The sequence below is a fragment of the Aphis gossypii genome, chromosome X (assembly GCF_020184175.1).
Source record: "Aphis gossypii isolate Hap1 chromosome X, ASM2018417v2, whole genome shotgun sequence".
NCBI lineage: Eukaryota > Metazoa > Arthropoda > Insecta > Hemiptera > Aphididae > Aphis > Aphis gossypii.
Genome location: NC_065533.1, coordinates 47,762,153 through 47,788,939, shown reverse-complemented (window position 1 = coordinate 47,788,939; position 26,787 = coordinate 47,762,153). Strand labels below are relative to the sequence as shown.

Here is a 26,787-nt window from a genome sequence, read left to right as displayed (position 1 = left end):
AGGAATTTATAAACAGAAAATCCCAAAAGACGTAATCGTTTTTAGAAAACAACATGTATAGGTATATGTACTGCAGAAAAACATCATAGGTAATATTATTATTATTGTTCAGTACATCGCCCAAGAAATAATGTATAGTAAACCAAAACTTTTAATTAATAAAATATATTATACAGTCTAAGCCTTAGGTTTATTTTTAAAAACAATGAAGGGAACTTCTTGTCACTGATATACCTATCTATGTCCTATACACCTATTTAAGAATAATATTTTATAAATTTAATCAATTAATGAAGGCACGTCGTCTAAAGATAGATCTGTTGCGTCCCGATCGGTCGATATATTGTACATCAACGTGCGGAATGAATACGTCGTGGTGTATATTAAAAATTAAAATGTTTATTGAAATGATAATTTACACGATTACAAATACCTATATAGGCTTAATATGAAATAGAATTTGAGTGGCGTTACGACCTGAGTTGTGTGCTTCTGAGTGTTGTAATATTCCCAACCGTCTTAACGTATGCCGAGCCTTGTCTCTACCTTCCTTTTATGTGATTGTCATAATATAGGAGTGGGTATCGAAAATACTGCTTGTGCATTCTTATACACGATTCTTACGAAGAGACATCGAGTTTTGACTTACCTATCAAAGAGACGTATTATTTCTACTTTAATTGTTAAATTATTTTATTCATAAGATATTCCACACTCTCTTGTCCTCGCATGCCTGTATTAATTACTATAGTCTATATGTAAAAATGTGTCATCACACCATCTTATATGTAATATCAGTACGGACAGTACGTGGTCCGTAACAAATCTATGGCTTATAGGAGGAAATTCGTTTAAAAGGCGACTACACAGATATAGATAATAATTAAGGCTGGTGTCACACTTGCGGAATATCCGCAGCGGAATAATCACGACATGTAGCGTTTTTATTTTTTCCGTGCGGAAATTCCGCTGTAATGTGTTCAGTAGTATTTAAATACCTAAATATTTGAATTTCGATATTGCGAAAATTCCACCGCGGAACGTCCGCTGTGGATATTCCACAAATGTGACACCGGCCTATTTAGGACCTTTAATATAATATTTATATTTATAATTAGAGCCCGGATTTGTAGGTATGTTTTTGCATATTTTTTTTCTTTTCACTTTTTTATATTTTTGTTAATAATCTTCACGAATCATACTAATTTGAATTCACTGTTTAATTTTTATTTTGCATATTTTTGCATATTTGTCTACAAATTCATATTTGTTACATATTTTTCAATAAATGCGCTGTAGCGAAAAAATTTTGGTCGGTACATAGGGATAGGACGCAGAATTAGCGACACGGTTTTAGCTATCTTAATTTAAAATACGCATTATATGCAAAATATTATATATACATTAGAAATAGCTGAGGTAATTCTATTGTATTAAAAGAAATAGTTCATCTACTGTAATGTGATCGTTGTATCGGCATATCGTCGTTATCGATGTAATACATTTAATTTTATAATATAATTATATGTAATTTGTATAGTTATAATAATTATCAAGACCTAATGATTTTAAGCTTTTTTAAATTTACCACAATAACTTCAGTTCATTGTGAACGATCATTTTCGATATACAAGCATTTATTAACAGATAGACGGCATAGTTTTACCGAGGAAAATACTTTACTTGAATATCTTTTAATAATTAATTTCAACACTAAAGAATCAAAACACATTTTGAGTTGTATAATTTATTTTATTTTTAAACAGTAATATTTATGTATTTATTTTATTTATACGTGTTCTTTTTTATTCATTTATATTTTATTATCTTATATTTTTTTCAAACTTAATACAACTTTGAATTTTTAAATATAAATTTTGTAAATGCATATTTGTTGCATATAATAATAATTTTTACTGTTGATTTGTTGAATATTTTTATGATTTTACTGTATATTTTAATGATTTTTACTGCATATTATATGGCATATTTTGATACTTTTTAGTGCATATAAATCCGAGCTGTATTTACAATTATTTATTATTAACTATTTCTGTGGGCGACTCTAACGTATTCACCGAAGTCTCTATTTTAGTAAGTTAAGTTGTTTACTAACTCGTTCGACGAAACGTGTTTACGTTATGGCGTCCTCATTCACCAAAAAATGTTACCGACTATTACAAGAAATGATGTCAAATGTCAACACTCAACGTGTAAAATTACTTAGTTTTCACAATAATATGCAATAAGATGAATAGAAAATGTATAAATATTTATCTTGGGCTTTATAATCGTGAAAATTGGTAAACTTTACTTTAAAAGAGTTTTATTGTTGGTTGTTTTTATATGTTCTGCAAATTCAAAATTTATATTGACCTTTATTAATCACATTTTAACAAACCATAAAACACTTACTTAGTCCAAAAACGTTTTTGTAACCGATTTGTGAACATTGAACAGCATACTCATTGTAGTGTAGTTACATATTGTTATATTGTTAAGCATTTGATAACTTTTTAACTTTTTTCAAAATCCATACTAAAACTAAGATTGCCAATTGCCGTTTGTCTATAGTTCTATACGCTCGTTATTGTATCGGGATATCATTTTAACACCACAACCGTAACACAATGAGTTGGTTGAACGTTATTTTGCTATTTATAATACTTTATGTTACAATTTTAATTATTTAAAAAAAATTTTTGAATGTAAATTGACTACAATTTTTATGTGTATTTTTTACAGCTTAACTTGTCGAAATAATGCTTCAATTTCAATTTTCGGAGTGGTTTCTGATGGCAAAGTGAATATCCTTGATGCAATATAGAGTTCAAAAGTAAGAATTTTCTAACGGTTTTAAAAAAATTGGGAAAAATAAAAAAAAAAAAAATGACGGAAAAACGGGAATTTTTACGCAAAATCAGTTTTCGACAAAGTCGATTTTTTTACATGATTGTAACTCAAAGACGAATCACTGTAAATACTTAAAATTTTCATCAAATGTTTATATTAGTGTTGTCTGTATACTGCTAAAGTTTCAAAATATTTTAGATTTTTTTGAGGTATTTATAGACAACGAAAATTTTCGATTGTTCTAAGAATTTTTTTTTGAAGTGTCGATAAAAAAATGTTGGGTAATCAAAAAAACTTGAAAATTTAATACAACGTTTCTTATAAGTTGTTGTTATTGTATTGAAAATAAGTTCAAAATTTACAAGTAATTTTATAGTTGAAAATTCATAAAATTGTTTGTATTACATACCAACCAATATTTTTTACAAATTATTTTGTAGTTAAAAATTGAACACAAAATTTAAAAGTGCAGGTTTATGTTTTAATGACCTGAATACCCAAAAAATAAATCTTGTATAGAAAATGCCAATTTAAACAACTGATGTTTCAAATTTCTACGACTAATAATTTTTAAGTTTTAACTATAATAAAAATCTAAAATTGTTTGATTATACAGACATATGTAATCGTTATTTATTCGTGAATTTTGGATTTCGTAAAAATTTAAACTTGAAGGATAAAATATTTTTAATAGGTCAACGCTCAGCTTCTTTTTTAATTTTTGTAAGCCAAACCCATGGAAAATCGGAATATATATTTTATCCTAGGATGACAAATAATCTCCATTCAGAATCGTTTTTCGTATACAATGATACCCCTGTCATTGGATTCGAATTTAACTGAGCTTTTTATTTATGGTTTTGTTTTCGATTTTGTTTTTGTGTCTGTGCACATCACAACTCGTCGAAATAATGCTTCAATTTTAAACTTCATAGGTGGTTTCCTATGGCAAGGTCCTTGGTGCATTACAGAGCCGTAGAGGTCAAAAGTAAGAATTTTCCAGTATAGTTTTCGAAGAGATCGGGAAAATAAATAGGTAAATAAAAAAAAAAAAAAAATACATAGAGAAACGGAGCATAATATTATATTGTTGTACAGCACGAATCGCTCTGAAATCGATTAATTGTTCTCGAGTGTTGTAGACGATAACGCGTCGTATCGCCCCCACCACAGTCTTCGGGCTGTTGCCGATACGCACGTCACCGGGCAACAGGGTGATTACAGGTTGCCACGACGCCCCGAGATCACGGAGAATAATAATAATAATATGTAATAATATGTTCGTCGGTGCTGTTCCGTCGCCGCCGCGCTACGACCGACAATTCATTTTGCTTTTCGTCGTTGTCTCGTTTATTGGCATTCCGTCGATAATGACCGCTGTCCCACGGCCGCCGTCGTTTTGCTGTCCGGTTTAACCTACAAACGATTTCAGGCGAACAGGGGCCCATGCGACCCGTGCCGGCGGCGGCGACGGTCGTACGTCGACGGCGCGCGCTCCGTCGAAACGTTACGGCGGCCGCGACGACAGCCCGCCGACTAGGTCCCTGGTGTAAATTCCTACAAATTGTATAATAAAACCGATAAAACCGTTCACAACGCTTTCACAACTTGTACATTGTACATCAGATTTATTTTTTTTTTGTAAATCAGATCGTGTATTTTGTATTACTCTTATATCAGCTCTTACCGACAACCATAGAAAAGAGATTGACGACGTTCAAAAAAAAATTTCCGTCACTAGAGCGCGGTATGCATACCGGGGTAATGCGATGTGCATTGAAAACCAACCGAATGTGCGCTGAAAATCTTGGATGCGAGTCTTTTTTCTTTTAGCGATTCAAAAATTATTACGAAAACGATAGGACGTTTGTGCACTAAAAAATGTATGAACATGACGTATGCACTTAAATATGCATTAAAATAATATAAAGAAATGTGAAAAAAATGCAATAAACGTATAATATAGAGATAAATTAAATTATTAATGGACAGAATATCAACAATTAATAGTATTGGTACTATTTTTATGTACTCGTTTTCAAGGCCGTAACTGAAGGGAAGGTCCAGGGGTCCGCGGGGACCCCCTCATCGAAATTTTTTTATTAAATAATTAACTGTTACTTATGTAAAATGAGTATTGTAATGACGACCTATGTTTTCAATAACGATAATAATCAAATTTTATACGTAAAAGTGACGTTCAGAATGTATATATTTAAAAAAATGTTGGACCCCCTCCAAATTTTTTTTTCAGTTGTGGCCTTGCTCGTAATACCATAAAATTACGTTATTTTTCAGCATTTTGCATCGAAAACCGTCATGTATACGCTTAGAAACAGAGAAAACACAAATTATGCACTTATAAATAAAAAACGGTAAAATATGCAATTATATGTAAAATAAAATTTTGATATTTTGAATATAGATATCATGAAACACATTTCTGTATAACAATGGAAGCTATTGGACAACCTAAAAAAATTTATATCATAAACATCGTAACCCTAATTATGACTAATTTTTATAGTTAAATTTGGGAAAAATAGTTAAAAATACATCGGACTTATAGTTTATTTGTAGAAAATTAATTTTCAGTTTGTTGCATTTTTACAATATTGTGCAAGAAAAATATACATATTTTTACAATTTTTTTTTTATTTTATTCTAGAAATAACTTTATTAAATTCTAATAAAAATTACAAAAAATATTAACTTTTCTGCAGCATCTAAAATATAAGATTAACAATAAAAAAATTTGAATTATTTTAATAATAAGAAGTAACATTTTACTTGTCACTCTTATATCCAAATATTGAAATATCCAATAAAACACGCTATACCTTGTATAACGTTGTATCATTGAAAATGATTTATTGACCACTAACTACAATATGTGAGAACAGTTCATCGTCATTGATTTAAAATATTATTCACGTGACCTTGTATAAGTATTTATTTTTTTTAAATTATTTTACTAAAATAACGTTACTCCCTTGTTATACACTCATCGGCTCTGTGAGATTTCATATTTTGCATATTATACTACACAAATAGGGTACCTACAGGCATGGGCGTAAACTGAGGGGGGAGAGGGGGCATTTGCCCCCTTAATATTATGTATTGTTTAGGTATTAGGTATTTAGTCTCTTAAGTTTACGATATATCGACATAAAACAAAGTTTGCCCCCCATAAAAATTGCCCAAGTTACGCCTATTCCTACAGGCTTGCTTCAAGTTCTGCACGAGTAATAAAATATCTATCAAGTGTAAAAAGTTTACCTTGAATGAACAAGAAATTAAGGTTTTCTCTATAAACAATACAAAGGTTTCGTAATAATCGTACATTATGATATTAATAATTATAAAAAAAAAAATGCTGGCGGAACGTGGTCGTACGACAAACTCGGGTGTAACGTATAATGTGAGATTGTTAAGTAGTAATTACTGATTACATCATCAAAGTCGGAAAGGTTTCGAAAGGTTTCGTCATTAAGTCGTGCGACTACGTCAGAGTTGTTTCCAAATGATAACAGGAGCCTATGCGCCGGATTACAGTGCCGCTGTCCAGAGAGCTCGGTGCTCCGCGGTGACGCGCACGCCACTGGTTAATGACGGCGGCGGTCGTTCTTTCGGCTAGGCTCCTAGTACACGGCCTCCAGCGATCGAAGTAACTTTTCATCGGTTTGGTCACAGATATCCGTGGTCCTAGCGGCTACAAAAATACAATCCAGCGCCAGATAGCGCCACGATACTGGCGCGAGCCAAGTAAGAAAACTATAGCGGCGGCACTATACACGACAAGGCGATAATGACGACGGCGCTCGTTGTTTTTTGCTAGGCTCCTGGTACAAAACCTTCAGCGATCGGAGAAACTCTTTGGTTCGGTTAGGTTAGGTTATATTGTGGTCGTATAAAAATATCATGCGTCAGATCGCGCCATGATCGTGGCGCGAGCTAAGTAAAAAAAAAAAAAAAAATCCTGTGCAGGCACGGGTTATAGAAGTGAAACTTCCGCGACATCAGTCGTGGCGATATCAAACTATTAACGTACAATCTACAGTTACTGTCGTAAAGGTTTCGTTTTTGTTATTTGTGTTTGCAGTGAATTGTTTAGTAATCAAAATGAGAAGATATAATATAAAGAGAGGGAAAGATACATATTTATTATAGAATAACATAAAATACTGTTTAGATATGAATACTCTTTTTAATTCATTTCTGTAATCTGTACATAATATACCTAGGTGCTTCGATAGCCTTTATATTTTGTGTTGATGATGCAATACGTACAGTGGATATAATCGGTTTATGGTAACTAAAATACGATATGACGTATACGTTCTTGATTCGATTGTGTCGAGATAACGAGAAAATAGAGCATCTCTCGTTGTTCCTGATTTTTTGTTGAAGTATATCGGTCATTACTCATTAATTGTAGATTAAGTTCGTGTTGTAGAAATTCTACTAATTTTATGGAAGTGTCTGATGCAACATTTACATTGAAATATCAAATACAAAATGATTAATAAACAATATTTTTTAATTGTCATTCAATACAATAATAAAACTATTATAAAATTATATTTACATTAAAAACGTCAAATCAGGTTTAGATTTTGGATTTAGTAAAAAAAAATCTAAGGCACTTGGAGACTGTCCCGGTAGAGCAATTGCATAGCAATTTTCTAGCTATGTAGTATGTATCGTACGATATTAATTCAAGTTACACGTTTTAAACGCGGCGATCGAAAAGAAAAAAACCGGGTAGGTCTTGCTACAGAATAGCTGTGTGTAGAACACAGAGATGATTTTGTGCTCTGCACTCGTATTTATGAGCCTGGTCTCGCTCGCTTAATCGTCATGATTGTCTGTGATCGGTAATTGCGTGTGGTCGCACGGCGGCAATAACGCAGGTTACGGAATCGATGAAATTGCAACAACATTACCAACGATAACGTCTTGAAACCACGATAAATCGATAAAATCAATACACTCATATATTGCACAGATATCTATACTAAATTACTAACTATATGTTATATAGTTATCTATAGTAAATCTATAATATTATGTTATATACAGATATCTGTGAGATATTGTTATAGATAAAAAAAAAAACGTTTTTTTAACCACTAGAGAGTACTAAATATGAAAAAACTAAATATTATAGCCAGAATAAACGAAAAAAAGATTGTTGCAAATCTGCAACACCGCGCATTGAAGGAACGATACGGCGGCGGCGACGAGCGCCCGCCGACTAGGCCCCTGGTGTATTACGACAATATTTGTAGAATAAAACCATTCACAACGCTTAAACTCTTGTACATCAGATCATGTATTTTGTATTACTTTTGTATCTCTTACCAGTGCAGTTCAAAAATATCCATCTCTAGAGCGCGGTATGCGTATACGGTAATGCGATGTGCATTAAAAACCAACCAAATGTACGCTAAAAAATCTTAAACACGCACGAAAAATAAAAAATATGCATAAAAAAATTAGTAAGTAAAAAAAAATCGTGGTCAAGTGGGTACCGCTCTGCTGCACAGTTGGTTACTGTAATGAATGTGTTAAATTTGAATACAATGATAGGTACGATGATTGTATACGAAAAACAATTCTGAACGGCCTGGTTAGCCTATATAGTATATATATAGGATATATTTTCCAGTGGGTGGTGAAAAAAGTGGTTTATGTTTAATCGTGTACAGAAAATGTCAATTCAAACAAACCAGTGTGCGTTTCGAGTTTTTGTGACTAATAATTTTTAACTAAAAAAAAAATCTAAAATTATTTGACAGTATATGGTTATTTAACGTGTGAATTTTTGATTTCGTAAACATTTATACTTAAAATAAAATTTTTTAATTGACCAACCCTCAATTTCTTTTTTAATTACTGTAAGTCAAACTTATGGAAAACCTTGTATTAATTTTCAATTCTTAGATTTAGATACTTATACAAAAAATGTTATACATTGTAAACCACAAAATAACTTGCAAGTATTCATGATTTTAACAAATTCTTGACAATATTTGAACTTAAAAAGGTTAATAAAAAATTGTAATAAAAATGACGAAAAAATGAGAATTTTTACACAAAATCAGTTTTCGACAAAATTGATTTATTTATTAGGTACTATTATTTAAAAAATTGTAAATTATTTTATGTATAAAACTTATATTATAAATATTAAACTTATAATATTATTTATAAATAGTAGAGAAAAATTATGCATTAAGTAATGATAAAACATTGTAATGATTCACTCATGGTCACATTGTATATGTTTAGAGCATATTGATTTTTTAAAATTGTATAAAATTAATTGACTAAATCTAAAAAATATTATTATTATTTATATAATATAGGTAATGTAAATCGTAAAAATGTGGATTAATGAAATTGATAAAGATTTTAAATTAGAAGGTTCTCTTATAAATCTTTTCCAAGAATTTAAAAAACATGTCTTGTAGCAAACCTTGCGACAAATTTTGAATACGAGTATTTATTAATTTATAAATATCTTCTTCGTAAAGTTGAAACGCATTTGGTAATTTCAACTGTTCATACAAATCTTTGATGACTGCAACATTGGCTGGATTGTCAATACCGTAATTATCCTAAAATAAAAATAAATTAGTAATTACCTAGTTAAACGTTCAAACAATATAAATATTTAATAATTAGTTACATATAATAATATGTTACCTCCATAATTTTCTTTTGTTCAGAATTGATTTTTTGTAAAGCTACTACAGCCAACCAAGTACATTTTCCATCTTCTATGTCCGTGCCAATTTTTCCTGTGACCTCTGGATCTCCATAACAGTCTAAAAAGTCATCCTAAAAAATAAAAATGGTTTACTTAACTTATTGCAATTGATTTAAATTAACAATATATATACTTGAACTTGAAATAATTGACCGATTTCAAGCAATATGGCCTTTGATTGTCTAAAAATATCTTGGTCATTGGTGTTTGTCTGTAATGATAATTATTCATTATAAGTATAATAATTATTATATATTTTAAACTAAATCACAACTTTACTGTATCGTGTTTAACACTTACCATGTGCATGGCGAGACACACAGGAAGATAAAACGAATAATACGCAGTCTTATATTTCACAATAGCTGTATAACTGTCCATAGTGTACTTTTCAAGTTTTTTATGCTTGAAGCTTTTCGCAATTAACATATCGAGACACTGGCCCATCGCAGATTTCATTTTAACCTATAATTATTATTGACTTACATCAGAGCCGATTCAAAACAAGACTATAGGGCCCCGAACTCCTATTATATTTTAATTAAATCTGAGAACGCAATTTACATATTACAGAAAAAATTAATTTTTAATTTTGAGCTTATAATACAAATGAACCGTGCAAGTATAGGTTTTACCCAGGGCTCTTAAATTGTGTAAATTTAACGACATAAAATATTAATACAAGACCGTTTATAATTATTACATACGTCATAGAACAGTTCCAGAATGTGCGTATAATAAGGCTTATCCTTGAAGTGTTTTTTAAGTAATTGGTAAATGGCCTGTTCAAGGAGAAGAGCATCGTTCACTGCTATTAGACCAATATCTTTTTGTCGAAACCAACACAGATGTCCTCGTCTAGTAATAGCATTATCCATCACATCATCCAACACTAATTGATAGGCTTGCAGCTAAAATAAAAATGAACATATTTATCTATTAATGAATTTATTGATTTTTCATAAACGTTACATTGCACATATCAAATTATTAACAGGGCCGGATTTAGAACAAGTGCCGCCCTAGGCCATTTTAAATATGCCGCCCCTATCCCAAGAAAAAAAAAATGATGTTATTATTTCCAATAAATGTATTTCAATTTTAAATAAATTAGGTCAATAATCATTATAAACAAAACAAATAATTCTAAATTCTAAATAGCAGTGTAAATGTTTAATCTTATACTAATATACTAATATATATTTCTGTCTTCCATATAAAAATCTGTGATTTTACATTACGATTTCGATAAACACGATAGTTTATTAAGACGCAGGCCACAGAATTAACCAATGTGTCAAATTCATGGATTTACTTTTATGTTTTTTAAATACTTATATATCAAATATTATATAATATTAATTTACGCAGTTACATAAATGCATAAAATATTCATATAATTTTTTTTTATTTCTTACAAAATTTGCCGCCCCAAAAAAATTGTCGCCCTAGGCCCGGGCCTCACGGGCCTAGGCGTAAATACGGCCCTGATTATTAATTTAGGTTATATTATATTTTAATTAAATAACTGTTGCATTAGATCAGTGTTTCACAAAGGGTGTACCGTGAACTTTTTTATAAAAAAAATATAAATGATTATATATATGTATATACATATATAGGTACAATTACAGCTATCGAGAGATAATAATATAATTTATCTAATAATGATAATAATATCCGACATCATACTATACGTAGGTATTATTCAATAAGTAGATAATATATTTTATCCAGAGTGTGCCGTGACTTTTAATAACTAATAATAATGTGCAGCGATGAGAAAAAGTTTGGTAACCGCTGCATTAAGTGAATAATAGACGTATACATTTCAATGTACATGAATAATAGCCATGCAATTGACTAATTATATTTTGTAGTACAAAATATTTACTCAGTCGTATTGGTATTATATGAACTAAATTTTACTAACACAATTAAAAAAAAATGTATACCTAATATTATTATATTTAAATAAAATTTAACTAAATTTGAAAATAAATTGTTATCCAAATTTTGAGAAACCGACGAAGTCATATGATTTAATAATGAAAAACAAACAACCATTGATACTTGTAATTTTCATCAAATATTTGTACTATCATTTTCTATTCATAATAACATTTTCAAAAGATTTTGACTGAATACTATTTATAGATATTTAAAATTTACGTAACAATTATTTGGTGGTCAACATTTTTGGAAATTTAATAGAAACTCGTATGTAAGTTTTATTTTATTAATCTGTATAAAAATACTAAAAATAACTAGTGATTTTTTTAATAAGCATTTAAAGTTCAAATGTTGACAAAATGTTTTATTTAAACGATGAATATTTATTTATTTTTGTTATAATTATTAAAAAATATCATTCGTGTTTAATTTTACATTTAATGATATGAATTTTTATATAAAAATTTTACAAAATAAATAAATAAATTTCAAGACAACACTTATATTTATATTATGAACAAATTTACATTGTTTTACAATAAAGTTGTGTTAAATAATTTAGGTAAAAACAGTAAAATATATTAAATGTAAAGAATATAGTTCATAAAACCATAACTACCTATAATAAAAATTCGTTTAGCCATCTATAGTAAATAATATTTGTATTGTTTTATAAATTTAACCTTTATGAAAAAAAAAATATATAGGTATATTTATTTTTAAACCACTCTTGAATAACAACACTTGTACCTAATTGTTATTTAATTATTATAATCAAATATATATTTTTTAAGAACAATAAAATAAAATAATTCTTTTCAATAAAAATATAATCATAATAAAAGATACTCGAAAATACTTACTATTCCTGAAAAAATATGTCAAGTAAAATTATAGTGTTTTAAATTAAATTTTTACTATTATTCCGTTCTATCAACTCTTTTATAAATTTGATCGTTTGTATTTTAATTATTATGTAACATTACAATTTAATACAGAAACATAAATTTTAGAAATTGCATAATGAAGTTTTAATTATACAAGCTTAAACAATAGAAAGGTGTTGTAGAAATAAAAAGTTATTTTTCTACATCTTAAAAAACAAAATGTCACCCACACACATCTTAACTTAACTAAATTATTTAATTGTCATATTATTCGCTTAGTGAGTTCAGAACTCTACGTTTAAAATTTTTTTTTAATTTATAGCTAACATTCATGAATTATATCTAATTTAAGCAGCTTCAACAAAGAGATGAATTTAAAAGATAATAATTCGACAGTTTATAGGTAGCACTAATAGTAATAAATACAGTATAGTAATATACCTACTCGTAGTACTAATCTCTTCCTGTTACAAATCAAAACGACTTACGATTTCAACACACCATCCTAGTATATAGGATAATTTAAGATTTTCATCGGTCAGAACGGACGGCGAGGATAGCGTCTTGAATGACTGTACCAACGTCAATGCTCGATTATTCTTACCACCGGGTACGTTGTATTGCAACACCTATATAATGAAATACAACGTAGTAGGTAGGTATATATTATAATAAATAATATGTAGCTAAAAAACAAAATCATCGTCACACATACGTTTTCGAACCATTTAGTGACGTCGGGCGCGTCCAACTTAACGCCGTTGTCCGTCAGATCCTTGACAATGCCTGGGAATGCTGCCATAAAATTCCCAAGCTCTTCCTTGCTGATCGCTGTACCCATTAAAACCGGAGTCACCGGAGGCGTGCGAACCGCGCTCATAGACCTGAAAAATGAGACGAATCGTTTTTAAAAAATATGTTGTAACGGCGCAGTAACATATATATTATGGTATATTGCGAATAATTATGATGTACTATATCATAATGATAATAATACACCGAGGTGGCTTCCGGACTTACCGAAAGTGATTTTCCCGGTTTACAGTAGTCGTGCGGAAAAGCAAAAACGCTGTCCGCCGGTTCTGCAGGACTCTCGTGAACGTGCCAAGTATTTTGTTCATATTTTTACCTGCAAGGTGTACACCTACGCCCTACGTGAAAAGTTATTCAATACGAACGATTGCACGATTTTATGTCGAAAATCGATACGACACGGAGCAGATGATCGTATCGCTTATATCGTACGCCTCGCAGTACGGCAGGAAACGAGTGACGGCCCAGCTACGACTGATTAATGATTATACCACGTTCAACCGGTCGCAGGAATGCAGACGCCAGACGGCCGAGGTAGAACTGGTTGCAGTGTGGTATACTTTACTGCAGATATATTATAATATCATTATCTGAGCATCTGACGACTCGCGGTGCCTTCGGATTTCGTGGTGGGGAGAGGGAGGATACGTATGCGCGAGGACGCAGGACCACCGTCAAGCAGCGCTCATCTTCAACTGTTGTGTTACAACTCGTCGTGACTATATAATATTATTATGGGTATAAAATAATACAGAGACGTAAACACATTATATACCGGAAAATTTATTGAAAAAACAATAAAGTTTTATACGTATAGTATTGTATTCATATTATTGTTTGTTACAGTTACAGACAACATAAGTGTTTTCAAGAATATATGATTTCTAAACCAAGAGATAAAATAGTTTAAAAAAAATACTTTTGAATTATATACGTATACGTCATATAAATATTTAATATCAACGCAAGCCTATTAATTTACGAGTAATAAATGTAAATAATTATGAATAGTTTTTTATTCTTATGAATTATGACAATACGTAGGTAATCATTGATTATATATTATACCTATATGGCTATATCCAAAATAAAATTTAAAATGATAATAATTAAATTGAAAAATATTTTTTCAAAAAAATTACCTATATCTTTTTGTCTAGAAGTCCTATGTTCTTAAAAACACATATATTCGATTGAGGAGAATTTGGTCTTAAGAAAAAAACGTAATTATTCATAATTTTATGAATTATGTAGCAATAACCTGGCTGATTACCAAAATCTACACTTTTTCTTTACTAGTTAGTATATCGAAAAAAAAACGTTTATCTCTCTCAATTAATTTTGAATAGGTACTAAAATTAATATTTTGAGAATGTACATAACAAATATAGATTTTTTTTTTAAATATTTAAATATTTAAATATAAAAAAAAAACTTAATAAAAACGAATATTTAAAATGATTATAAATACCAGTAGCATCATAAGTGAAATATTTAAAAATTAAACCATGTAAAAAAAAATGCCATTCTCAAAAACTGATAAAAATTTCAAGTAGATATGACTTATAGTGTTTGAATAATAACAAATATTGAAAATCGTTTGAGGATAAATCGTTATCGTTAAGCGATTTCGTCACATTTTTTCCTATAATGGCGATTCGAGTTTTCTCTATAGCTATTTAAAGGAAAACTTATGGATAACTTAATATTGAATTTTTTAACCTTGATTATAAATACAAAAAATTTTATGAATTTTCAACTACAAAATTACTTGTAAATTTTCGCGATTTTGACATATTTCGTAAAAATACAATAATAATATCCGTATAAATTAGGATAATTTTTTAGTAGAAAACTATCTAAACATAAAAATGTGACTAAATATAGCGTGATTTCTTCATCACATTCTGAGGAATCATGTTTTGTAATGAAATAAAACGGAAAATTATTATAACACGTCTATCCATCAATTGTTGTTAGTTGAATAAAAATTATAAGCTTACAATATTATATTAATAATTAATACATATATATATATATATATATATATATTTTAACTAACTTAATTAATAATTATAATAATAACATTTTTTATGCGAAATAATTGTTTACTGAAACTAAAACTAAAATTGTACCAGTACCTCAAAAAACCAAAAAAATTATATTTTACTTTTTGATAGAACTCTTGTTAAGGTAAATAATTATTCTAGTATTAATTAATGTACATTGTTAATTATTGTAATAATGATACGATTTTAATTATTTAAATACCTTCCATTTTTAAATTGTCATTTATTTTCTTTATTTGTTTTAAGTCAACAAGCGATGAAGAATTAGACGTGTTTCCATTAGGCGAACTATCTACTTCATCAAATATTAGCAGTGATATTAGCAAATGTGATATTAAAAATAAAAATGTTTCGGTAATAATATTTTAATTTATATTGAAAATTAAATTCCTGTGTAGAAATTTTGACTTAATTTAAAATAAATAAATAAATATTATCCTACTATATGTATTGTGTAATATTATAATATATATTATTATTTTTAGTTTCCTATACAAAATGTAGAAGTAATAAGAAGTCTTTCTCAAATAAATGAATCATTTACATATTCATATTTTGATTCTGGCAAACTTTATGAAAGTAAGATGGCAATATTAATTTAAAAAATTTAATTATTCTTAAATAATAAAAGTTAAATAAGAATTACTATTATTATTTAAGTATTATTCTGTTTCTATTAATTTTTGTATTTGTACTATACTGTTGTAATCATTTTAACTTTTTTTTCTTTTTAAACATTTAAAAAATAGGTATGTTAAAAAGAAATTTTACTTGTATTACTAATATCTGAAGTCTCCCGACTCTTGCATCACAAACTTAAACAGTTAAAAAGTTCAGTTTTATATTATTATTATTGTTTAAATTAATTTGTATTTATGTATCATACCTAAGTTGAGTTAAATAAATGATTATTATTATTTATTATTAATTGTAGATATATTAAATTTTTATCAAATAAATATTAAGTTTTCGTCACAAAAGTTAACTCTCCTTAAAGAAATTAAAAAGGAAAGGATAGTTCCTTTCCTATATTTTTAATGTCTTTACCAGTGACCTATCTTTATTAATTGTATTTAGAACAATATTAATCTGAAGCTACATTAATCGCTGCCAGTGAGATCACTGTCGAGGACACACCACGTCGTGCATATGATATATATATATATATTATATACAACGTGGCATTCGACAACTCTTCCAAAAGATGTATTTAAAAAACGAAAAATTAAAATTTTTGCAACAAACGTCGAAAAAAAATTGCCAATATTATTCAATTAAATCAATTATATTATTATTTTATTATCATTATTCAATTGGAACAGACCGTTTTTTTTTTTTTTTTTTTTTTAGAGGCCCTCTATAGTAGGTACTCTGTGCCTGAAACCAATCACATTTTGGCGGGACGCACAAAAGATTCGATCGGCTGGCACGTATGTATGTAATAATAATTTTAATAAAATTATATAAAATATAAAATTTAAAATTCCGGGAGTCGCTCCTTGGCGGCGCCGTATATACGCATACCGCCCGCGTGCGCGTACGCGTCGAAGGTTGCCGTTGTCGCGACTGGGTAGACGCGGACGATGTTGAGCGCCGATTATTCGGTAATACCCAAGTCGAACACCCAACTGTTGCGCACGCGCCCGTGCGCGTAGTCTTCTGCGTCCCACCGCCTCCCACAACATTATTGATTGTTTGCCGGTTCGTACGCCGCGTTGAGTTCTGCGCGCCGAACGTTATTCAACAATATTAATTATTATATTATTTTTTTCCTGTGCCGTAGAGGTTTTTTTCCGAGTTTGATTTGTTTAACCGTCTGTGTAAGTTACAAAATCAATAATTTCATACTACCGAATTTATTATTTTTATGTGTACGCGTGTTTGTAAAACCGCAAAATGATTATAATATTATACAGTGTACTCTCAATTTAATTATCTGCGTTGCGGATTATCCGTTGTCTTCCGCGGAATCATATCTACATACATATTATAATATTATGTATACAAAGAAAAAATTATGTATCCTTGCATCATACATTTATACATCGTTATCGGTTTAATTGGCTTTTGATAGCCGATTACTTGATAACGACGTAAAATACTCTTGTTTATTGTTTAACCCTAGTAATGCTTTTTGGTAATTATTGTTTATACGTATCATGAAAAAAATCATTATTCCCGGAATTCGCTTATCCGTTAGCTTTGCCACCTTATTCCGCGGATAATCGAGAGTACACTGTATTTTAACAATATTATAATCTACTACCTATCGTACATGCCTTAAAATATATAAACATAAACAATTTACTGATACTGCAGACCACTTGAAATAAGTCCTTTAAGATTTATATTTATAAGTATAAAACAATAGATAGGTATTATACATATAAATATATTCAAAACATATAATATAATATAATTTCCATCATTAACCAAATTTTAAATCACCACTATAATAAGGATTTACAATATGTTTAGTTATACTATAAGATATATATATATATATATATTATTATGTAGAGTACCTATGAAACAAATTACTTGCTGTATAAAAAAAAAATATCGTGTTAAATGAATTTACTTGATTATTAGAAACTTATATTAAAATAATTCAAATAGTATATTTCCTTTTTTATTATTTTATTATTTCAATACTATCAGCGTACGGTGGAACTATCCACCTCAAAACTTTAATAATGCAAAACGTTGGTATTTTAACATGATTGTTTAAACTGGTAGATACTAATACCATGGCTTAAATTATAAAATATAATAATTTAGATACATAATACAAGTTCCATATGTCACTTATATATTATATAAGAATAGTTGAATAGTTGACTAATTAATAGCAATCACTGATATTTAGAATTACCTTTATGAAATATAATTTTAAAGTTAGATATTTATAAATTAATAAAAATAAAGAATAACTAGTTATTATTAACAGTTTTAAAATGCAAATTGTTCCTAATTAAATAAAATACAAATAACCGTATACATTAAAAATATGAAAACATGCACAACATAGGTATTGGTAGTATTATTATAATTAGTATTAATTTTTCAGAATCATTGCCAAAATGGAAGAAGAACTACGTCGCATGGAGACTGCAGTACAAGATGTTTTAAATGATATAGATAGAAAATGTTTGAGGACTTTGCTAGTAAATCATTTTTGTTTTATTCTTCTTTTTTTTTTTTTGAAAAACTATATTAATTAATGTATTTTAAACTAATTTCATAAATATGAGAGTTCTTTTTTACATTCTAAACACTAGTATACAAATGACTTAAAGTATCAGTTTTTGACAAATCATTTATCATTTTAAATTTTGACTGTTGAAGTGTTGAACTATAACTGCTTAACCTTAGAAGTATTCTTTTCATCTATGTAGATACAGATGTATATAATCTAATATGATTATTTTACTCAATTCTTTCACACATTTAATAGTAATGTTAGCAAATACTATCACTAGTATGACCACATACTACAATTTTGATCTTTTGCAATAATATTTATTGTATTAATCAGTTGTTTAATATTATCATTTTATTCTATTATTCTGTTTTTTATTTTTATTAATGATATTGAAAAAAAATTTTATTGGAAATGGAATGTTTTTTTGTTTAATTAGTTTTTTATAATACTTTGATTTATATTTTAATATTATAATCTAACATTGTTTGAATGTGTGCATGGTTACAATGATAATTATTTAATTTATTTCCACAGATTAAGATGCATAAATGTGCTATTGAATGTTGTAGAGACTCTTCAAATAACATGAAATCATTGGAAGTATGTAAGGAAAATTGCTCAAAAGAAGCAATAGCTGCTCAGAACTATTTTCATAATGAATTTAACAAGTGGCAGGTATGGATCTCTTTTCGTAATTTAAATGCAATTATTAATTTGAGCAGGATTGGTAATATACGTGTATAAAATTACTAAAACATATTAAATTATACAACAATAAAAACATATACATTTTTCTTTATTTTAGTTACCCATAATTCATTAAGTACTATATAATTTTAATTAACATTCATTAACTTTGTTTATAACTTTTTAGTTTTTTTTTTTTTTATGAAATAATTACTTAATATTGAATTGGTGTCTTAAATAAACATAATTTATTAGATTAATAAATAAAAACAATACCTTTCAGCTACACACAAACTTAAAACATTACTTAAATTAATAAATTAATACAATGATTCAAATCTATCTTGGTGAATTAAGTTATCACCACAAATATATAAAATACAATTTACATAAATCTAAGTACCTATTTAAAGTATATTTTGTATTATGGTCATCACTTGTCAATAGTTAATATAATTTATAAATTATATTTGTGGCTGTTATTATTATGCTCTTGCAGGTATAATAAAACAAATGTTTGAATAATGTACGTATGAAACTAAGTAGTTTTATATTGTATTGTATAATACATTCCAACCCAGAGTTTAAATCAAATTTTATTAAACAAATTTTGTTTATTTTTTATGTCTAATATATTTTTCTTATATGAGTATTAAGTATTATTGAATAATACCACTATTTTATGATTTTAATTGATGAAAGCAAAAACTTAATTTGATTCTATTCTATTATTTTCTATTTTATTCTATTCTATTAATATTGTATACTTAAATTTTTAAATTGAACAACATTTCATAATTACATCTTCATAGTAGTTAGCAGTAGATTTAAAAAAATATATTTATTGTGCTTATTTTTGTTTTAGAATAGAATACAACGTTGTGTACAAGATTGTGATGAAGCTGTTGTGGCCGAAATACCCAGTGACAAAAATTGGAGTAAAAATGAGGTTTGTTTGATTGATGTAGTTTGAATCATTAAATACATTTTATATTTTCATGTTTATAATTTACATATATTATTTTATAATGTATTTATCATTACACTGCATTAACTCATTTTATTAAACTTTTCTTATTGTTATATCTACATAATTTTTCTTACGGAATTTAGTATTATTATTAACTTGATTTTAATTTGTGTTTGTTTTGAAAATACAGAATGTCTCTTAATGCTCAATTATAAATAGTTCTCATTTATTTTAATTTATCAATGTTTTACAATTTCATATGTAATTACTTATTAATATATTAACTTTACCAAGTTTTATCACTTCTTATAGATACATTTATAAACACATTGTGTTATTATATTAGATGATATTTCAGTTCTGACAGATTATCTTATTGTTGATATATTATACAGTACAATCTGCTTAATTGGGACATTGTATAAAGGGGACAATGCTTAAAAAAAGGAAAAATCTTGGTTTTAAAGGACAAAGATAAAAGAGTTTAGATATTAGTTATTACTAGATACTATAACCTAATCTGTATGGATATATTATACTTTATACAGTATGTAGGTCATGTACATATTATGTTTCATATTTTATTTTTGATAATAATTTCTTTTTCTCCTACTACCACATACTCTGAGTTGACTAGCCTATGTACAAAATTACTTTATAATGAATATGTATAATATGTCGATGCAATCAGTTAATTTACAATATAATAATAATAATAAGTTAAATAATAATTTTTAAACTTTTTAAATATTTATATTAAGTATTAAAAATATATTAGGTAGGTATCTATTTGATAAAATGTATGTATAAACTATAAATTATCTTATTGACCATGTATTTATTGTTTTTAGATGAATAAATATACAAAAGAAGCAGATGGATGTGCATCACGATGCTTTATCAACTACATTAAAATATTACCAGAATTGGCCAATAAAATTGTTGATAACTTACAATAAGATCAATTGCATTTTAAAGATTACACATTCAAGGAAATATATGTACAGCATCAATCATATTTTTTTTAATTTTAATGTGTATCAGTCTATCATATTGGCTTAATGTAACTTAAAGTTATTCACAAATTTCAATTAATTGTGCTCTTATAATTTGACATATTATGTATGTTAATAAAGTGTAATAATAAATGGATTAAAAATGAATAATTAATATTTTATAATCAGATGATTCTCTGTTTTCAATATAGTTATTACGATTATTAGAGTTAATTTGGAAAATAATATCATTTTACTTCAAAGATAGAAATTATCATGCATTTCTAATTTATTAGTTACTAAATAAATGAAAAATAACAATAGTAACAACATATTTTAAGTATCATTTTTTTTCATAAGCTAAACTAAATGGTCTTTATTTAGCTATTTACTACACGATTTAAAATATTATTTTTTTCTTATGCCCATTAAAGGGTTTAAAAATGTTTTAATATTTGGAGTCAATGTGGTGTAAGCATTTCTATAACCATATTTAATTCATGTTTAGAAACGACCAGCCTTTGTTGGTAACGAACATATCACACTTAATTGTTTTCCCTATATAATCAACCATTAATAGCCAATGTACAGAACACGGTTATCTACATATAGGTTATTACAGATAACCGTGGTACAGAACGATTACACGACCATACATAACTTAACATAGGTGGGATAAAGACATAAAGTTTAATTTCTATTTTTATTGATTTAGTTATTATTTTTAGATTTTAATAAATAATTCATCAAGATTGTATTTTGTGCAACTATTCCAGAACATTCAGTTTTTTAATCTTACAAAAATGTATAGTAAATGTATGTAGTAATTTAAGTTGTTGAAAGTAACAAATAACAATAGAACATAAAATATATATTTTTATTTACCAAATCAAGACATTATATTTCAATTTATAGATATAAATTTATAGTAGGTACCATATTCTAATGATAAATATTCTATGCATTATATAAGAGGATAGTTTGAAGACTTTTCAGTGACTTCAAAATTATATTATATATGTCTAATTCAAGTGATTGCTTAAATTTCAGTTATCATTAGTCAGTATAAAAATTAGGTTTCAAGTTATGTAAAATAAAATATAATTTCTCCAGTGAGTATAATGTATATAATTGTTATATGTATTACTGTCATAAATCATAATCGTGAAAATTTAATTTTGAATAATTCCGAATTAAAAGACGGCCATTAAGAGGATGAAACAACTGCATATTGTGTTTTTCAGTTTTACAAGTGCGTACGATATAATACATTAAAGTTCACCAATTTAAATAGTGTGATTTTAGGATTTTAGTTGTGATATTAGAGCACGATTTAAGATATCTTAAATCGTGTATTAGAGTAAATTGGCTTATTACCAAACTCTAAGGTAAAAACATAATTTGTGTTCTTTCGTTGGTTTTTACGATATTTTAATTTTTAAATGAGTTATGAATATGAAAATATTAATTACAGTCTACTCTCGGTAACTCGAAACTTGATAATTCGAATAAATAAAATATAAAATATTTAATATATATGCTCAATATTTCCCTTTAAATAACAATAACATTTAATGTTAAAATAGGTAATCTTGTCTACTCAAAAATTAATTGAACAAGATTTTAATATCTCGAATTTATTCAAATTTAGTACTAGATACAATATGTAGTAATATATATTATGTGTAAGATGATATTGTCTCCGATATATTGGACAGTGATGATAACGAAGATGATATTAAAGACCCGCAAATAAAACCTTGCACCATAAAAAGTAAAGCGAAATAAAACATGCGATAATATTGTTTTAGAAAAATTATGTTATTATATTGAAACTAATGAAGGTATGCAAAATTTATTTAAATCACTCGGTTAATTAAAATATTTAGTAGTTATAGAGAACTGTGTTTTGAATAAAAAAAAACAATTAACTTAAAAGCAATTCTTTATAAATAATATGTAGGTATGTATATTTTTATTTCTTTAATGTTAACATTGTAAACTACTACATTAATTTAAACTTAAAAAAAAATTTTTTTTTGATAACTCAAAATTTTTAGTAAGCCGAATTCCCCCCCCCTGCGAACTTCGAGTTACCAAGAGTACATTGTATTTGAACATGCTCATAATTTACTTAAAATGTAAAATATCATAAAAAACCAAAGTGAGAACACAGATAATGTTCTTATCTTAAAGTTTGATAATAGACCAATTTACTGTAATATCAAAAGTAAAAGCACACTATTGAAACTGGTGAATGAAAACGCGTACTATGTCGTACCTACGTGTCTAAGACGGAGACAACTCATACGAGTCCGACTTCCCCTCAACATTATATTAATATAATACCTATACATAATAATATGTAATAGACTAACGTTTCACTAACACACACACACATAGAAATTTGGAGTTGTATTAACTCCTAACTCTGATGTCACATACTAAAAACTCGGTTTAATGGTTTTTTTTGTTGCGTGAAACCTCAATAGAGCGTCAATGTAAACAACCAGTGTTGAGCATTAAACATTATAAAGCAACAAATTGTTAATAGTAAAATTAAGATATATTGTTGTTTTGATAAATTTATTTATGTTTTAATTTAACTTAATAAAAGTCTCATTTTAAAACTATTGATATATTTAATTTTAAAATTGTATAAAGTTTGTTTTTAGTACCATAGTACCAATATTTATATATTTTTATACACATATTTTTATGTGTGCAGGTAAGGGCCATGGAACAAATTTTGACGAGTTAACATATCATTTTATGTTATTTGCACCACCGCTGCCGTGTGTGCGAGGAGATTTTCGCTGCTGTTGTAGAGTTTGGCAAATGATACGTACCTATGTGTAGTGTGTGTGCGTGTTTAGCGGTCGTCCGCAGAGCGTAAAACAGCTATGGACCTCAGTGGATTATTGCTGTATGTTTGTTCTGATGCGATTTTCGACCTTATAATGTGTTAACATTTCTTAAAATAGTTTGACATTTTATCTAACAAATTCACAAAAAAATTTAAAGTTTTTTAAATTTATATACAACGGCATATAATATTATAATGATGATAATAAGATCTTACGATTTTACAGCGTCAAGGTAATATTATCATTACCGACATAACCTACGATAATGAGGTCTAAAACCGAAGAATCCGATACGATAAACATATGCAGCGAATATGCGATATTGCTTAAGCTAACAGAGCTGGTCAAATTAAATCTTAACCAATTTTAAATTTTTGCCATTAGCTTAGAATGTACGAGGTTAAAGTATCATAGGTTTAAGAATTAAAAAAAAAAAACAAAAAAAAAAAATACGAAAAAAATATGAAAATACGAATGTTACAGGGAATATTTTTGGTAAGAAAAAATGATATATACTGGGGTTATAAAATTATAAAATAAATGTTATTTACTACGAAAGAGTTTGGGATTCATAATAAAATCCTATAATAATTAGTGAGACTAGGTTTTAATATTTCCTAGCAACGGTTATTAGTTATAATAATACCTACGTATTATTTCGTAAAGAATATTATAGTATAGCTAGGTACCTACTTGTTAAAATAAACATTTTAGTTAACTGTTAAATATTATAAAATATGACATCATATTACATCGCATGGTTATTATAAATGTAAATCAATGTATTTTGTATTTCTATAACAGGGTCGTAAGGTGACTTGTATGTAAATGAGGCGAACAAAAAATGCACGTTGTATTGTAACTGCATCTTTTAGTATTGTGTTTATTATGTGTACATATCTTTTTTTGTAAACAATTAGCATAGCGTACTTACATTGTATAGAACTATAAAAGACAATATTCTCCTTTTATGTTTATAAATATGTGTTATAGTTAGGTATAGTAAAATATTATTTATTGTTACGGTAAGTATAATTGTGATTTTGTGTTGTTTATTTTATCTTTGGTCGATCACATTATAATTTTCATTGAAAATGACTTAATATATACAATATACATATAGTATATATAAATACTTATCATGTCATTGTGGTTTTTCTATTATTGGTTCTAAAATATTGGAAGGCTTTTTAAATTAATTTCTAAAAATAGTGTATTGTCATTCGTCGTATTATTGCCTACAATAGTAGGCAGGTGAAAAAAATTAAAATACAAACAATGGAACAACTGTAAATAACCAAATTTTAGGCTTACTTTAATGTGAAGTTGCTTAATCTGTGATTTATTTTTAACACATTATAATATATTAGTTAGGACTTATAGTTTGAAGGTCACGTTTACTTTCGTTAGTTGTAGAAACGATAACTGACTACGATGTCACTGACTAAATTCATTTCCCCTGTATATCTTAGGATTTGGGAAAATATTGGGACCAAAACAATTTTATTTTATTACTGCAGTAGATTATTATACACATTATATGTGTAGTTATACGTATGTATTCTACAATGTAATTGACATTTATCTTATACTTTATCTGCAATATTAAATTGATGGACTTTTGACAAATGATATTTGATAATATTGATGTCATTCGAAAAAAACGAGTTGTTAAAATTCCAAAAAATATCTCATCATAAGGAAATAATTAACCATACGTCCATATACATGTCCAGGTTACAATATAAAATACGATGATTTAAACGAATCCAATAATGAGTAAAGTAAAATCAGGTTTTTCGATAGTTTTGTTTTCAAAAGCGCAGAATTGTTTAAAGCACAAAACGATTTGTAATGTATTATGTTGCAATTATAATATATGTACCTATATTTTGTTTATACACGTTTTTGAAATGGCATCGTTTAATTTAAAATTATGCGGAATCGTGAATGAATATCAATGGCCATTAAAATCTACACGATTTCGTAAATTTGTGGAATCGTACTTAATCGCGTTTTGGTGACACAAAGTGCATAACTAGACTATGTAATTTTTCCTACACGCTATATAATAGTTAAAACCGAGTTGCGTCCATAGATATGTGTTACAATTTATATTGTGTAAATTGGAAGTTATGCACTTGTGTCTATTATTTAAGTATACATCAATTTGCAAACGTATTAAAATAATTTAAAATTAATATATTTGTATAGGTATGTATATATTTTTATGTGTATGATAGCATAAATAGGTACACACAAAAAAGATTATAAAACAAAAAATAAACCAAAACCTTGAAAATTTAGAGAAAAACAATTTTCGCTTTAATATATTTAAAAAATGTTTCACTCAAATTTCAGTCAACATAAATTAAATGATTCATAATTATTTTCTGTACCTATCATGATTTTTATTTATTTATTTATTTATTTGATCTAATAGTTACTCTTTATTTATAGGTATTAATATAATATACTCTTCATTAATTTAATATAATAGACTTACAATTTTAATAGCTACCATCGTAGTTATATAGTTGATAATTGACGATTTTAAAATAATTCATATAATTTTTGTTACTTATATTATATTATTTGCGAATTTTTTTTGAAAATACGTATTATGCATTTATGGATAATCTTTATGTTTACCTACATAATTTGTATTTACTTAAATATGTAATATAACATAATCATTTGATATAATACATAT

The 26,787-nt window shown here is 27.4% G+C and overlaps 2 protein-coding genes across 2 annotated transcripts; one reads left to right on the top strand and one right to left on the bottom strand.

Moving 5' to 3' along the window:
* Nucleotides 1–9,138: 9,138 nt before the first annotated feature.
* Nucleotides 9,139–14,125, bottom strand: LOC114132153 (farnesyl pyrophosphate synthase-like). Its single transcript, XM_050206148.1, has 8 exons — nt 13,489–14,125; nt 13,184–13,352; nt 12,957–13,097; nt 10,336–10,539; nt 9,929–10,093; nt 9,762–9,839; nt 9,565–9,699; nt 9,139–9,476 (listed from the first exon to the last, which is right to left on the bottom strand). Exons 1-8 carry the CDS (start codon nt 13,587–13,589, stop codon nt 9,276–9,278), a joined length of 1,194 nt encoding a protein of 397 aa, XP_050062105.1. The 5' UTR covers nt 13,590–14,125; the 3' UTR covers nt 9,139–9,275.
* A 2,765-nt stretch (nt 14,126–16,890) lies between these two features.
* LOC114132139 (uncharacterized protein ZK637.2-like) lies at nt 16,891–21,351 on the top strand. The gene is made up of 5 exons (XM_050206384.1): nt 16,891–17,170; nt 18,421–18,517; nt 19,090–19,230; nt 20,108–20,191; nt 21,064–21,351. The coding sequence occupies exons 2-5, from the start codon at nt 18,434–18,436 to the stop codon at nt 21,169–21,171; spliced, it is 417 nt and encodes a 138-aa protein (XP_050062341.1). The 5' UTR covers nt 16,891–17,170; nt 18,421–18,433; the 3' UTR covers nt 21,172–21,351.
* The last annotated feature ends 5,436 nt before the right edge of the window (nt 21,352–26,787 follow it).